General features: G+C 41.4%; 1 protein-coding gene across 1 annotated transcript in view; it reads left to right on the forward strand.

Annotated features, from left to right (window-relative positions):
- The window catches only part of DMD (dystrophin), a 3625631-nt gene that overhangs the window by 1522457 nt on the left and 2085548 nt on the right, over positions 1–17626 (forward strand). Inside the window, exons 27-29 of the mRNA XM_082246191.1 lie at positions 5654–5836; positions 8041–8175; positions 11627–11776. Coding sequence (XP_082102317.1) covers positions 5654–5836; positions 8041–8175; positions 11627–11776 — 468 coding nt within the window. The remainder of the gene's footprint in view (positions 1–5653; positions 5837–8040; positions 8176–11626; positions 11777–17626) is intronic.

Here is a 17626-nt window from a genome sequence, read left to right on the forward strand (position 1 = left end):
AGACCACAGATTTAACATGAGTTGTTTTGTGGAAAGTGCTTTATATGTGCTCTTGTTTTATTTGCTCCAGTGTCTAAATGCTAATACAGTCTGTAGTAGGCCTACTAGGATCTATTCTGTTATACCTTCGCTCGCAGCGGTTATTTACCAAGGATGGTGGTATAAAAAAAGCCATACTCTCTTGGGTACAAGTTTTTAACGGAAATAGTATCATTAAAATGTGGCACAGCAAGAACGTATATAAAATATAAAACCATATCAAAAATATTTTAGAAACACAGACTAGATACATGGAAAATCCTTCATTTACCTCTAATTATTGCATTTAGCTCTTGGCAGGTTCAGCTATTTTGTAAGAAAAGTCAAACTAGTGAGTATCCAACTTGATGATTTTAAATGTATCTATTGTGTTATACAACACAAAGAGGAGAACGATTTCTTTATCATTACTTTTTTTTCTTCCTTAGACCTTCAATCTCACTCAGGTCAGTAACTGTGAACTGTAGCTGAAGGCAACTGATTAGCTATTGTATGCTTGAATGACTGTTTGCCTTTTCATGAAGAGTCTAATTATCAGCAGATAGCTAATTCTATTAGTAATAATAAGTACTTGAAGGGAGAAACATCTTTTTGGGAATTTAGATTGTTCTTTAGAGATCTAAACAAATAAATCCTGAATAAATTGAATGATTACCAGGATGCAATACTAATTGGATTTGCACAGAATTAACTACACAGCTAGATGACTAAAGTGCCAGAACCCACTATGCTATATTTTTAGAAGGTGTTAGAAACTGGCAGTCTATGCAGAAGAGCATGGGTCTCTCCAGAATATAAAGTATAGGCAGTATTGTGGCTTTTAAAAAAGCAAATATAGAAGTGTTACTGACTGACTGTTAAAGCGGTTGTAAACTGCTAGAGATTTTTTATTTTGTTTTGGGGGGGAACCTGTGGGATAAAGCCATAATGTGCTAGTATGCACATTATGTTAAAACTTACCTGAAAACAAAGCCCTTCCGTGCCAAGAAGTCAGCGCTGCAGGCGCCTCCATCTTCACTCGTCTTGCTTCCGGGATTGCGGACTCTGGCTTTCTGACTGGCTGGAATTGCAATGATGTCACTCCCACACGCATGCACATGGCATAGGGCACAGACGACCATTCCTGCAGAGCGCATGCGCCAGTGATGTCACTGGCTGCATGCAATGTAAATATCTCCTAAACAGTGCCCGTTTAGGATATATTTACACTACCTATAATTGAGCCTTATTATAGGCTTACCTATAGGTAAAAGCAAGAGAAGAAAGTTTACTTCCTCTTAATTGTTATTATAATTATTGGCAGTGTAGTGTTTAAAGCTTACTTTAAAATTATTTTTAGTTTAAAAGTAGAACTAAAGGCAAACCTTTTTTTTCATTTTGGATAGAGTAATGTCTCCCCTATGTCTGCCATTGGGGAGATTTCCCTTCACTTCCTGTCTGATAGTCAACACAGGAAGCAATTGGAAATCTCTTCAAAGTGAAAAAATGTGTGATTGACAGCAGGGCCGCCAGAACTAGTGACCCCATTGGAAGTCTCTCTCTCCCCCCAAACCTGGTCTGTTGACAGCCTAACGTTTGAGATTTTCTTTCATTTTGAATCCCAGTCATGGTAATAGAAAAATAGGACAAATGGAGAGGTTGAATCTCTCTACTGGGGAGCAAAGACAGCTATAAAAAACTTGACAGGTATTTTAATCCCTCTCCACCTTATCCAAAGCAAATCAAAATAAAAAAAACTTTTGTTATACTTTTATAATGAAAAAAAAAACACATTTTCTTTCTGATGGAGGAAGCAGACTTACCAGGTAGTAATAGTGGTTGATATGCTGCTTTTAAACTTTTGTTTCTTTTTTTCCTTAGGGTGGGAAGGATTAAAACCCCTGTTGTTTTTTTGGTAACCAGGTCTCTATTAGGGATATATCTTCTCACTGGCTGTCACAGTTACAATGGTTTCACCAGACAGGAAGTAAAGACAGGAAGTGAATCTTCTACTGGTACACAAACAAACAAAAAGTTAATCCAAGAACTAGCACCCCCCCCCCCCCCAAAAACCCTTAAAAGTCCAAAAATGCATCAAGAGTGCAATGAAGTAAAGGACAAAAAGTAAGCACTGATGTTTCAGGACCATGGCATAGGCGACAGACATACTAGGCCACATGATCAGCCCAGATGTACAGTATATACAACCAACAAATGAACAAATCTTTAACACCTGTGTTTACTCAAATGCCCCATATCAATGTTGCTAAATTCATACCTATTTGTAGAGCTTTTTACTTAGACTTAGACTTTTGAGGTTCATTGTCAGCATGCTGGTTATTTTATTGAATGAACTATACCATGGTATTGCCCTTAACCATGAGTCTCTCAAAACGGCATGCTACAGAAATTTAAAGCTGAAAGAAGCTCTAACCTTATCCTGATCCACTAAAAAAACCTGAAATTATATATATATATATATATATATATATATATATATATATATATATATATATATTGTCCTTGTTGCTGTGTAAGTAATAAACATGAAACAGAAATAGTTGGGGACTAGTACAATAAGGGTGAAAACACAGTACATAAAGGTGAATTCCATCAGGGCACAGCACTAACAGTGTCTGTCCTTGCACCCAATTCATGTCCTTGTTAGAAGTAGGTAAATTAATCTGCCAGTGTGTGCACTGAGGTCGGAATGTCCACACTGGGCACTCCTTACTCAGTGCACTTCCTCCCTTCCTGGTCTCAATCTGTCACACTAACAATGATCAATATTCACATTACACACATTCTTGGAAAAGGCTGAGGAGTGAACAGGTGCTGCAGCAACTGCCAGCTGGAGACTAGTAACTTCATGGATCAACATACATATTTGCCAACACATCAGGGATCTTTAAAAAACATCTAAAAGCTTTTGGTGTACGTTTATGAAAGGGTGAATTTTTTTCTCTTTTCGCTTCTCTGCAGTTCTCCGGGGAAAATTATCTCCTCTGGCACCCTTTTTATGAAGTGGAGAACTTCAGTTCTCCCAGGGTGATCAGAGGAGAACTGTTTTCTCAGAGAACTGCCGAGATCTGTGTAGAAGTGAATGGGGCGCCTGTAATCTCGTTAAACAAAGCGAGATTACCGTAGTATGAAAATCACTGGCGCTCTTTAACAAGCAGTGATAAATTATCACTGCTTCACAAGCTCCAAGCTGGTGAATCCGGGAGTGTGAATTCTGGCACAGATCGCCAGTGAAGTGCGGAGATCGCAGCTTCATAACCTGGCTGTTTCTGTGTCAGGCAATGACAGATTCCTGTGTGAAGAGATGATCAGTGAAGAACATGTTCTCCGCTGATCATTTCTGTTTCATAAACTGAGAATGATCGGAAATGAGCTGTGATCAGCAGGATCACTGCTCATCTCCATTTCATAAAAGGACACCTTTATCCGGAGTGGTTTCATTGGAATAGCATGTGATGAAGGGGTCCTGTGTGGCCCAAAAGCATTGCAGTTGTTTTGCTGTAATGTGACGTGATCACTCTAAATTAAAGCTTTTGGAATTTATTTGAGGATCCACACTTTTGCACTAATAGGCACATTGCCAAGGAGTTATGTTCTGGGGTAGGGCAGAACCTGATAGAGAACTGAGAGACTAGGTAAGGTCCGCTTTACTTTTGATTGACGGCACATAGCAGTGGATGGATCCATAGCTGCTATTCAGTCCAATAGCAGCTTTCAAATCAGTCTACTGCCATGCATGTCAATCAAAAATAAAATGGACCTGAGAGGGAACTAGTCTCTCAGTTCTCCATCAGGTTCTGCCCTCTCAGTGAGGTCATTCTCAAATATGGGCATTGCCATATTTGGGTAACGACATCACCTTTGTTTACATTTAGCTTTCAGCAGGAAATATATTTTCTGACATCTAAATGGAGGGGAGGTACAACTCTGCATGGCAAACTGTCACATATATGACAGCTTTCCCACACAGGCACTTCCCGCTCGGAGTACTGGTGTACCTTCATATGGCAGATCAGAGTTGGTCTTAATTAACTCCATTTTCCTAATTGTGGAAATGACTGTAATTCTTTATGAATTTGTCACTGGTTTAGTGAGAGAATCTTAACCACATCCCACTCAAAATAAAGCAGAATTACGGCCGTGCGTTGGTTCTAATATTTTTACTGGCCGTCATATGACTTCCAGTAGTGCGGTGATCGATAGTACACTGTGTCGCTCTGACACACTGAATCTCCGATCTTGGTAAAGAGCCTATGGCGTGCCCACCTGGAATGCTAATCTGTGCCCATCTGTGATGACAATCAGTGCCCATCAGTAATGCCTGTCAGTGCCCCCTCATCAGTGATGCCTATCAGTGCCATCAATCAGTGCCCATCCGTGCCACCCATCAGTGCACATCAGTGCCCCCTAGCATTGCCCATCAGTGCCACATATCATTGCCCATTAATTCCACCCATCTGTGCAAATCAGTACTGCATATCAGTGCCGCCTATCAGTGCGCATCAGTGCTGCATATTAGTGCCTCCTAATCAGTGCCCATCAGTGGCACCTCATCAGTGGTGCCCCATCAGTGCTGTCTCATCAGTGCCCATCAGTGCAGCCTTATTAGTGCCCATGAATGAAGGAGAAAGCTTACTTATTTACAAAAGTTTATAACAGAAACACTTTTTTTTCAGCATTTTCAGTCTTTTTTTATTTAGCCAAAAATAAAAAACCCAGTGAAGATCAAATACCACCAAAAGAATGCTCTATTTATGGGAAAAAATTATAAAAATGTCATATGGGTACAGCGTTGCATGACCGTGCAATTGTCAAAAGCTGAAAATTGGCCTGGACAGGAAAGGGGTGAAAGTGCCCTGAATTTGCTGAAAGTGTTGGTATTATTACCGAAACTTGCACAAATGCTTGCCTCAATTAGGTAGAGGTAATTCTTAAGGTAGCTACTACAAAAAATCTGATGTTTAGGCTATTTCCCCAGAATTCTTTCACTTGTAACAGAACAAGTGGAAATCTATGTTTACCTGAATGGTCATTAGCAGGGTTTGTGGCTCAAGTTAAGCTTAAGTAGGGGTTACAAGCTCTGTTATAGAGTCCCCCCAACTTTCTGTCCTAGAGACAATGATTTCAGTAAAAAGAAAGTAAGGCTAAATCTCCAACATCAACACTGCAGAAATAAATATATTTTTGTATGCCTGGGTCCTTGTTGTTAATTATACTACAATAAAATTAAATTTGGTTGCTGTACTTTTACATAGTCATAGTACATACCTTAAATAAAATAAGCTCATTAGTTCTATTGGTGCCTTCTAGTGTATAACAGGTGGTTACTGGATTTCTCATAATAGACAAATGATCATCTCACATATGGGCAGTTTAAATATTCATTAGCACATCATCTGTAAATTAACATTTAATAAATATAATCTATATAGTACAGCTGCAATACCAAATGCCCTGGGTTTCTAGCTGCAAAGTGCTGCTTCAAAGGGAGGAACTTTGCAAGATATATCTGATTATGTTGTCAATTCAATGGGCTTCTTTTTCTGTCTAAGAAATAATAGTGTTTTCTGCAACACTTCTAAAAATATCTGTTTGTTTCTATCTGTTGTTTCAGAGGGCAAGAGAAGAAGCTGCACAGAAGAAGGATAAAGTTAAGCTTCTAACAGATTCTGTGAGCAATTTTATTGCAACAGCGCCACCTAATGCCCATGAACCTTTAAAGAAAGAGTTGAGTGTTCTAGTTAAAAACTATGAACGGCTTTGCAGCAGACTGAATGGAAAGTGTGAAACTTTAGAGGTGAGCTACTTAGCACTACTATGCAGCTTTTATTAACACCTTCATTTCTCCTTACAGGTTAGTTAAAAAAAAATCTTTTTTTTTTTTTTTTAAATTAAATTTTTATTGAATTTTAATAGAAAGGGATAACAATAACAGAAACATGTGAGTAATTAGGGTTACGCACAGTTTAGAACCATCGCACAAGATACAAGATACGAGGAATCAACAAGCACTATAATAGAGAAAATTGTGGTCACATTTGCAGGCAACGAGCTCTCTAGTAATGTTGTCAATTATTGCTTACACTTGTCAACAGTCCAAGGTATCCATGACTGCCATGTTTGTTGAAATGATATATGAAAGGAGGGGTCCGAGCGCTTATGGGTATACAATAAACAATGTGGGTGAATCAAAAAATCTAAAAAATCAAGCAAGGACTGCTGCTGACTAATAAGGTGTAGTGCCTTGTAAAAAAGGTGTAGTTAAAGTAAAAAAGATATGTGAGTCAGCATTGCCTTCTTATTATTACAATATATGTGATAAGGATCTGCTCAATTTGATAAAATGCTAGGTGCAAATCTAATAACCATCTAAATCAATCAATACATATACATTAATAAACTATAATAAATGTATAAAAAATTCTTAAACTGAATCAATTAATTACATAAAACAAGTGCTTGCTGTGCTTTCCAATAAATATATATCAAGATAAATAAATCAATAAATCAGTCCATCAATGGTGCAAAAAAGTGCTCCAGTGCGATAATTCATATGCAAGGTGCTCCAGTGCGATAATTTACATCAAGGTGCTGGTGCTCCCCTTGGGTGACCCCACTCATCGGAAAGATGTAAATATTGCGCCTTATAATTGGGTATGTGATAGGCTTGGTGATCCCTCATTGATCATGTATCCACTGGATAGCTTGAAGTACCACTGGCTATGTGTTTCTCATTTAAACAAAACAAGAATAGCCCGCCATGGTGAAGTATGTACTAACAGTTTATTGTGACATAAAGAAAAACACTTACAGAGTTGCAGGTAAAATCAGACCAGACTGCTATTTTTTACCTGCAACTCTTTAAGTGTTTTTCTTTATGTCACAATAAACTGTTAGTTATATATATAAAAACTAAGAAGGTTATACATGCCTTGTGTGTTTGAGATTTAGTGTGCACACCTTAAAGAGGAGTCCCGGCCTCAAAAATGACTTTGGGCCATCTGCTTGCTGACACTAAGCTGAAAAATAAATGGATAGTCCTGATTTTTTTTTTTGTTCACTTACATTGTTTTTGAAGAAAGTATACTTACCTTCCTTCTACTTCCTCCCTCTGCGGCCGCGGCTCGCTCCGTCTCTTCCTGCTTGCATTGACTCCTGGGAGCTGAACGTCATCGCTCCCAGGAGTCAATGCGCCTGCACTGGCCCTGCTCGTCAGTTCTGATGCAGGCACGTCCTTCCCTGCTAAACAGCTTCTGGGCATGCCCAGAAGCTGTGACGGGATGATGCGCCTGCCCCAGAAGAGAAGAGCGGGGCCAGTGCAGGACATTCTGGGACGAAGAAGACACGGAAGAGGACGCCCTGGCTTCAGCTGCCCACACCTGAGATGGCAGCGCTGGACAATAAATGTTCTAGGTAAGTATTTCTTCTAAAAGGTAAGTGCGACCTGGAACAGTTCAGATGCTATCCATTTTGGAATGCACTAGCCCTGACTGTCCCGGGGGTATTTTTTACTAAAAAACTTTTCCGAGGCCAAAACTCTGCTTTAATGCAATAGTTTGCGCACACCTATGCCTCTAGGTAATGCATGTTACATGTTAAACCTATGGTGCATGTTAAACCTGATAGCATATTTCTTTTAACTTTAAAACTAAACTCCAGTGTTACCTTCAGTCTTGCACAATTATATAGGCTCCGCTCCTGTATTGAAGTTGCTCTGACTTCAGTGCACACTGTGAGCAACCAATTCAGATGTTTTATGATGCCAAAAGTTTGGGAATATCTAAAGTCCTAGGGAAGTGAGTAGGAATATATTGTACAATATAGTGTTCACAAGATGATATCCTTTTAAAAATATAATATATGCATGACAAAATGTTAGTGAAGGTTTAGCTGATGTTTGGCACATTTTTGTCTTTTATTTTTCTCCCATTGGAACATACTGTATGTATATGCATAAATCGATATAATTGTAATCCCTCTAAATCATCTTACTTTATATAGGAGGTATGGAAGTGTTGGCAAGAGCTATTATCTTACTTAGAAGCTGAAAACAAGTGGATTGATGATGTTGAGGAAAAGTTAAAGGCAACAGAGGGTGTGAAGGGATCACCTGAGGAAATCTCTCAGACTTTAAAGGTAAATCTTGACTTAGTGTAACTTATGGAAGTCTGTGACAATGAAAGGTTCCTGGATGTGCAGCAGCAGTGCCAGGACAAGGTTACCCAGTGCCCAGGGTGAAAATGGAAAACTGTGCCCCCTTATGTTTTTTACCAAAGAGTCAGTGTCTTTTAAGATAAGGAAATATTTAAAACAATATACGTGTAAATTAAATCATCCTGGCACTGATACTAACCCCTAGCATTGATGTCAGTGAGTGCAATAAAAACTCCCTGTATTTGGTGCCACATTCTACAATAATAACCCCCAACATTGGTGCTAGTTTTCACAGTAAAAACCTTCTGCATCTGTGCCAATATTCACACATTTTACTTATTGGATTCAACTTTAAATGTCTGAATCCTGGATGAATGTTGTATGAATAATGGGTAAAAAATGTAGTAATATGAAGAGTGTATTACATTTTTGAGCAAATGTTTAACACTTATGTCATCTATTAAAGAATAACTCTACTTTCGTGAAAAAAAAAAGATCAAATACTTTGAAAAATAATACATAGCATAAACAATGCGATTAAAGTCATATTGGCCTCCGTGATTCTGTTGTTTCTTGGTTCTCCTCCTACCATCTCTTACAACGCCTTCTCCTCAGATCCTCTTCCTCTTTTTGTTGGGGTACCCCAAGGCTCTGTCCTTGCGCCCCTCCTATTCTCCCTATACCTCTTCCTTGGGCCAGTAGATAACCTTCCATGACTTCCAATACCACCTCTTTGGTGATGACACCCAGATATATCTCTCAACTCCTCAATTCCTCCCCTCAATCTCCTCACATGTCACAAACTTACTGAGCGACGTATCAGTATAGATGTCACACCACTTCCTTAAACTCAATCTTTCTAAAACTGAGCTTGTAATACTTCCTCCTTCCTGATCCCCTCCTACATGACTTTACAAGTGAGATCAATGACACAACCATTGGTCCCTCTACACACGCCAGGGTGTTGGGTTTAATCCTAGACTCTGACTTCTCCTATAGCCCCACATCCAATCTATGGCTACATCATGTTGCCTTAACCACCCTTCCTGACTAACAACACCACAAAACATTTTACTCACTCCTTGGTTGTTTCCTGCCTTGACTACTGCAACTCTCTCCTCAGGGATCTACCTTTACACAGGCTACCCCCCCTTCAGTCTATTATGAATGCTGCTGCTAGACCTTACTAACCGATCTGTGATTGCTGCTCCTCTCTGGCAATCCCTTTCACTGGCTTCCCCTACCCCACTGTTGAATAAATATAAAATACTAACGCTCAGATGTTTGCTCTGACGTGTTCGCTTCTCCCCCTAGATGCTGGGTGTATTTTTGATGCCGACATGTCAGTGATGAGGCTATTTCTTTTTCTTCCCTTTCTTTTTTTTAAATTAAATTTTGTGCATTCTTATACAAACCTATATACTATGTATTACAGGTATTTTTTTGGCTTTAAGCTCCTAATGAGTGGACAGGGATCCAAGAAACACGTAGAGCTACATAGATGCATAGCTATAATATATATATATAGACGACCATGTACTTTTTTACAGAATACATCTTTTTATCATTATAACAACTGTTTTACTATATGTCTTTCTTTGTGCCAGCCCTTTCTGTATACATGTCTGCATCACATTTGCAACTGATATTAACATTTGTATCAATTACTGTATGTACAATAAATTATTATGTTTGGATTTTATTTTTGTATATCTCAGTTAGTGACCTGCCTCATTCAAAGTCCCACAACCTCCGTTTTCTGTTGGTATAAAATACTAACTACAACATAAAAGGTCATGCACAACATTGCCCCCAGCTACATCAACAGCCTCAGCTGCAGATATCGCCCAAATCCTCCTCTCTGCTCCTTCCAGACCTCCTGCTCTCTAGCTACCTTGTTACCTCCTCAAATGCTTACCTCCAGGACTTCTTCAGAGCCTCTCCCATCATCTGGAACTCCTTGCCCCAGTATGTCTGGTCAGCCCCCACCCTGTTTGCCTGTAGGCTATTCCTGAAAACTCACTTTTTTAGGGAAGCCTACCCTACCTCCACCTAATAACTGTACCGGAGTCACCTCCATTAGTTCAACCCTTGCAGCTATTACCTTTTGTACCATCTCCCTCTCCCTTTATATTGTAGGCTCCATGAGCAGGGCCCTCCTATCCCTTCTGTTTTGAACTGTGTTGTAATTGCACCGTCCTTCCTCTACATTTTAAAGTGCTGCATAAACTGTTGGCGCTATATAAATCCTCTATAATAATGTCCTTATTTCTGTAAAATGCAATGCATAATGACTACCTGTAGTGTTCTGTACACAGATAGTGTACAGAATGCCCCCCAAAAATGTAATTTCCTGCTTGAGTGATGGGCTTCATGATTTTACCAGAAGTCTCACTAAGATACAAGTCAGATTTTTGGCATCCCCTGCAAAAAATGTAATTTTTGGTAGGTTACTCCCAAATGGAAATCATGTCTTAAGGGATGCAGACTTTTGCCAATTTCCTCATTAGAGCTCTGTAGGTGCAGTAGCTGATTGGTATTGATAAAACCACTCCCATACAGATTCACTTTGCACAAGGACACATACAAAAAACTATATTTTCAGAATAACAAAACATCTACATCAAAGTTAAAATCACTGAAATGCATAGAGATCACCCAGAGGAGAATGTTTTTTTTCTCAACAAAAGTGGAGTTACTCTTTAAGGTTTCCTAAGTGCTTTTTAATTAATTTGGTTCACCATTTTCTGTATGTGAATATGGCTAAATTAAGGATGAAAGAAGGGTGTTGCTCTGTATGAAGAGGTTGTGCATGGTTGTTATTGATTTCTGTTCATTTTAAATTGTATTTGGCGCGTTCACATTTGCAGTTTTCAAGTGGCTATTAGAACCTGAATATCATTTTTGTACTGTAAAATGCTCCAAGATGAAATATTAAAGAGCAGAGTGACCTGTTTGTTTGGGCTTGACCTGCTTTCAGGCACATTGACAAAATTCATCCAGGATAATGTACTATATTATAGTATGAAGTGTAAATGGGGCCTCAGTTTGCATGTGTTTTTCTTTTTCTCTTAAAGTAACCAATAGTCAATAATGATTAAGGATTGATTGGAACACAGTTGTTTATCAGTTGGTGGTACATGATCTCTGTAGACAGACAAATGTTTTTTTTTTTGTGCTGATAGCTTTTCTTCTCAGGCTGCATACTTGGGGCAGAAATTGCAATTCATGTTTATACTCTACCAAAGTCATCAAGCAGTTAGTTTATCTGACTGCCTTCTCGTATATCAGATTCTTAGCCATTTGACATCAAATCTACTTTCTGTAAGAAGATTTACATTAATAATTACTTTTAACTCCATGTTTATCTTTGACAAAGCCCTTCATAGCACAATGATACCAGAGTTTACCTATTTTTTCTTTTTTGCCTCAGTCCATAGCAAAGATTATGAAACACCCTGAAGACAATCGCAATCAAATTAAAGAACTTGCACAAACATTGACAGATGGAGGTGTGATGGATGAATTGATAAATGAAAAAATAGAGATGTTCAATACACGTTGGGATGAAGTACAGCAGGAGGTAATCTATAAATGTTATTGGATGCACTGATTGACTTGTAATTATTCTTAATTTATGAGTGAGAGTCGCATAGAGCAAGATACACCAAAAAAAACCTGTATTTTCTAATATATACAGAAATATATTTTCTCTATATGTGTTTGCAAATATGTAATAACTGTAGTAATGTTTTAATTTAAAAATGCTATCACTAGGTAAATGCAGTTGCAATTAGAATAACCTATTCTGCCATATAATGAATTTGATGTAAAATCTGTATACTCTTTTGCAAGCAGTCTAAACATCTGCTGGATCCTCGAATAGTTGTTCAGTAATGTCTCTTATACTACAGCAATATTTGCATCAACTAGTTCTTAGAACAAATCATGTATTAGGCAGCACAAATGTAGAAGCATGGATTGTAAGCTGAAGAGCAGAGTGACCCAAATTCCATTTTTCTAAATTTTACCATAATGGGCTCCATTTACAAATCCGAGTATGCAGTAAGATGCCGCACAGCATTTTTCAAAATGTTTTTCAGCATTAACTAAACAATGCTACTTAAATATAGCATGAGTTTTGTCATGCGGTATTTTAGTAGTGAAAGCATAGGGTAGTTTATCATCAGGTTTTGCTGGCTTCCTTAGCACAGGCTATACATAGCTGGTTGCTAAGGAGCGGACGGGGCCGGTGTCCTTAACAACCAATAACTGTCATGGTTGTTAAGGAGCGGGCAGCTGCCGCATCCTTAACAACCGATGAGTCATCAGCTGTCAGCAGGGTTCCCCGCTGACACCTGAATGTAAAAACAAAATTGCCAACAATGAAAAATTAAAAAAAAAAAAACAGTGTGTCCCCCCCCCCCCTTTCGCCAAGTCCTACCAGGCTTGGAATGGATTTTTAGGGGAACCCCCATGCCAAACTTTTTTTTAAATGGCGTGGGATCCCCCCAAAATCCATACCAGACTCTTATCCAAGCATGCAGCCTGGCAGGTCTGGAAAGGGGGGGACAAACAAGTGCCCCTGTTCTGAGCTATACCAGGCCACATGTCCTCACCATGGGGGGTGCTTTGGGGAAGGGGGGCTCCACCCCAAAGCACCTTGTCCCCATGTTGATGGAGACAAGGGCCTCTTACCCACAACCCTTGCCAGTGGTTGTGAGAGTCTGAGGGCAGGGGGCTTATCAGAATCTGGAAGTCCTCTTTAACAAAGAGGCCCCCAGATCTCAATCCCCCCTATATGAATGAGTATCGGGTACATTGTACCCCTATTCATTCACCAAAAAAAGTGTAGTGTTAAAAAAAAGTCAGGAAGCAGTTTTTGACAAGTCCTTTATTTAAAAAACAAAAATAAAAAAAGTTCCTATGTGTAGATTCATTGTCAATCATGATACCCAGTTTTTAAATAACTAAGGGGTGGTGTCACCCAGTGACATCAGTGGGTGGCACCGCCTCTTTGTTATTTAGGAACTGTCAGATGGTGGAGCTGGCAGGTGATGGGAGCCTTCACCGGGAGTGTTTTTTTTTGGTCGGTGGTGGTGGGGGGCATTGTCATTGATGATAGATCTACACTGGGGGACATTTATTTTTTGTTTTTTAAAAAAAGGAATTGTCAAAAACTACCTACTGCCTTTTTTTTACGCTATACTTTATGTGCTCCATACTCATTCACATGGGGGGGCAGGATCTGGGAGTCTCCTTGTTAAAGAGGACTTCCAGAGTCCCAGTGCACACCCCATGTTGAGGGCATGTGGCTCAATATGGTTTAAGCAGAGCTCTCACTCATTTCCCCCTTTCCTGATCTGCCAGGTTTCATGCTCAGATAAGGACAGGGTATGGATTTTGAGAGAGCCCCATGCCATTTCACTTTAATTTTGACATGGGGGTTCCCCTCAAAATCCATACCAGACCCAAAGGGCCTGGTATAAATTGGGGGGACCCAATGCCATTTTTTTCCTAATTTTTTTATTGCCAGCATTTTTTTTTTACATTCAACTGTCAGCGGGGAGCCCCACTGACAGCTGATGAGTCATCAGTTGGTAAGGAAGCAGATGCCACCCACTCCTTAACATTCATATTGTTTACTGGTTATTAAGGATGCCGGCAGCTGCTGATTAGTGATGGACGAACATCGGACGGGTGTGGTTCAAGAACGCCATCTGCAAACTTTCTCAAATGTTCGCGAACCGCATGTTCGCGGTGGACCCCTTTCACTTTAATGACAGGCGAACATTAAAAACCTCCAGGTCATATTTGCAGCCACAAAATACTTACTAGCTGTGCACACATAGTCCCACAACATGGACACTGACATACCAGAAGTATTGCTTTTGGAAAAGTTGCCATAAAAATTGTTTTTTTTTTTTCAGCCAAAAAATTATAATTTTTTTTCTAACTCAGCCAGATCTGACAGCAGCCGGTAAATACATTTCAAATACATATAGGGTCCATTCACGTCTGTAAAATGGGTCCGCATCCGTTCCAAAATTTAGCGGAACATTTACAGACCCATTGCTTTTCAATTCCAGTCTGAAAAATTAGGAATTCACAGGATAAAGAAGAAAGTGTCGGCCAGTACAGGCACCAAAAATTAGCCAACAGGCGTTCACCTGACAGCAAAGAACTTTGTATTCTGTGGCTGAAGGTACATTAGGCATTTACAGGATACAGAAGTAAGTGTTGGCCAGTAAAGGCACCAAAAATTAGCCAACAGGCGTTCGACAGCAAACAACTTTGTATTCTGTGGCTGGAGGTACATTAGGCATTCACAGGATAAATAAGTGTCCGCCATTACAGGCCCCAAAAATTAGGCATTCAACGGACATAAAAGGCCTTTTATGCCGCTGTATTTACCTAACTAAGACAGGGACCATGAATTGTTATGGGTGGTGGCAGATATTTATGGGCTGTCATGAGGAATTGGAATCAAACATGGTCTACTGGACACATGTGTTGAATTCCTCTGAGATCCAAGCCTCATTCATTTTTATAAATGTGAGGTAGTCAACACTGTCGTGAGCTAGGCGAGTGCGCTTATCGGTCACGATCCCCCCTGCTGCACTGAACGTCCTTTCAGACAGGACACTGGACGAGGGGCAAGCCAACAGTTCCATTGCAAATTCTGCAAGCTCTGGCCAGAGGTCAAGCCTGCCCACCCAGTAGTACAGGGGTTCATAACTTCTCAGAGCGTCCACATTGGCCGTTAACCCGATGTAGTAGGACACCTGTTGGTCTAGGCATTCCCTGATGCTGGATCTGGAGGACAGCTGTGGATGGGTCGCCTGAAAGAATGATCTCATATCAGAAGGGACCAACACATCTTCAAACTGCCCTCTTCTTGCAGGCGCTGTTGGATTGCTACCCGCAACTGTTTCTCTGTGAGTGGAAATTTCTCTGCCTGCGAACACAAAAGCAGAATGCAGCATTTCCCGAAGCAAGGCCGGGAAGTGCTGCATTCTGACAGCCCTCTGTGATGGTGGTAACATTTCCCCCGTTTTTTGTTTGTACCGGGGGTCTAAGTATGTTGCCACCAAGTACAGGTCCTTGCCCTTTATGCTTTTTATACGGGGGTCCCTCTTAAAACACTGGAGCATGAAGGCCCCCATTTGCACTAAACTGGAAGCGGTGTAGTGGCCTGGCTCCTGCTCATCATCCAGGATCATTTCATCCTTGTTCTCCTCCCCCCATCCACGGACAACACCAGGGATCCCAGAAAGGTTTAAAGCATGCTCTTCTTGCTCCTCCTCATCCGCCCCCGCATCATCCTTCTCTGACTCCTCTTCAGACTCCTGTTGTCGACTTGTCTCATATGGAGTAGCCCCCCCTGGGAATTCATCCAGCATTGCGACTTCCTCATCTTCCTGCTCCTCAATGGATTGATCAATGACACGACGCAATGCACGCTCCAGAAAGAAGGCATAAGGTACAATGTCACTGATGGCGCCCTGGCTGCAACTGACCAGTTTGGTGATCTCATCAAATGGCCGCAGAAGTCTGCATGTGTCGCGCATGAGCAGCCACTGGCGCAGTAAAAAAAAAAACAAGCTTCCCAGAACCTGTCCTGCCGCAGAGTTTGTACAGGTAGTCATTAACTGCACGTTTCTGCTGGAGCATCCTATCAAGCATATACAAGGTTGAGTTCCATCGCGTCGGGCAGTCACAAATAAGACGTCTGACGGGCAGGTTGTGTCGCCGCTGAATGTCAGCAAGGCGAGCCATGGCTGTGTAAGATCTTCTGAAATGGCCCTAGATTTTCCTGGCCTGCCGCAAATCCCAGGGTATTTGGCTACTAATCGCTGCATGACCAAGTTAAGGACGTGTGCCATGCATGGCACGTGTGTAACTTTGTCCTGTTTCAGCGCACTCAGCAGATTGGCACCGTTGTTGCACATCACTTTACCAACTGTCAAATTGAGCGGTGTTAGCCACTGATCTGCCTGTGAACGAAAAGCTGAAAGGAGTGCAGGACCAGTGTGGCTCTTGGCAGACCTGCATGCAATCCGTGGTGGTAAAACCAAATCTACACGGGTGCCATAAGTTACATGCTTGACAGCCGTCAGAAGGTTCACCCAGTGGGCAGTAAAAGTTATATACCTTCCCTGCCCGTGTTTGCTAGACCATGTGTCTGTGGTCAGATGTATCTTGGCACTAACACTGTGTGCCAGAGATACATTCACTTGCCGCTGAACATGGCCATATAGCTCTGGGATGCCCTTCTGTAAGAAATATTTCCTTCCTGGGTCCTTCCATTGTGGTGTTCCAGTGGCCACAAATTTTCTAAAGGCCTCCGAGTCCACCAGTTTATATGGCAGTAGTTGGCGGGATATCAGTTCCGACAAGCCAGCGGTCAACCATTAGGCAAGAGGGTTATCCAGCGTCATCATTTTTTTATGCTCCAACATTTGGGCCACGGAAGCCTGCCTTTTTCTAGAAAAATGTGAGGACGTCATGATGGAAGGTGGAGTGGAGGACAATTGTGAGGAGAGAGGAGAAGGAGAAGGAGAAGAGGCTGGATGGTGAGAGTCTGGAGTGTGGCTTTGTGGGTTTTGACGGCATTGCTTCCACTGGGCTTGGTGATGGGAGTCCAGGTGCCTTCTTAAAGCAGTCGTCCCTAGGTGAGTGTTGGGCTTACCGAGACTTATGCGTTGACTGCAAAGGCTGCAGATGGCAACACTATTGTCAGCAGTGGACACATTAAAAAAAGCCCACGCTGCGGAACCATGTGGCGGCATCCTGGGAGCGCCAGATGTGACCATACATGGTTTATGGCTTGCTCCTGATACATTACCAGTCTGCTGTGTCCCTCCTGTGCAATGTAAGTTCGGCCTGCTTCTCCTCCCTATCTGCTGGTCCGTCTCTCCCTCTGAACTCCCCTCCTCTTCCTCTCTTGTGGGCACCCACGTGACGTCCATAGACACGTCATCATTGACATCACCTTTCCCACCACTAACATTTGAGATCTCGGAGTAGGCAGCAGCAGAGGGGACCAACCTCCTTGGGCTGATCTGGGTACTGTCGTCAGACTGCTGAGTGGCGGCTGTTGCTACCTCCTCTTCCTGATCCAATGCCAACAATGGCTGTGCATTGCAAATGTCTTGTGATGGATCGTAAAATAATTCCTGTGACACAAGCCGAGGGTCTATGGTGGTGGTGTTGGTGTCTTTGGGGGTGCACACAGCAGAGAGTGAAGAGGGTGCATATATAGAGAGGATGAGGAGGGTGCAGAAGAGGAAGGCTGAGTGAGCCACTCAACCAAGTCTGGTGCATCCTTTGACGTAATCAAACTCACCTTCTGCAACTTGCCACTTTGGCTCCGGCCTGGTGCTCCTGCCCTACCCCTACCACCCCTGCAGAAGGGTCTGCCTCTTCTTCT

The sequence above is a fragment of the Pelophylax lessonae genome (genome assembly GCF_965119305.1).
Source record: "Pelophylax lessonae genome assembly, chromosome: 2".
Taxonomy (NCBI): Eukaryota; Metazoa; Chordata; class Amphibia; order Anura; family Ranidae; genus Pelophylax; species Pelophylax lessonae.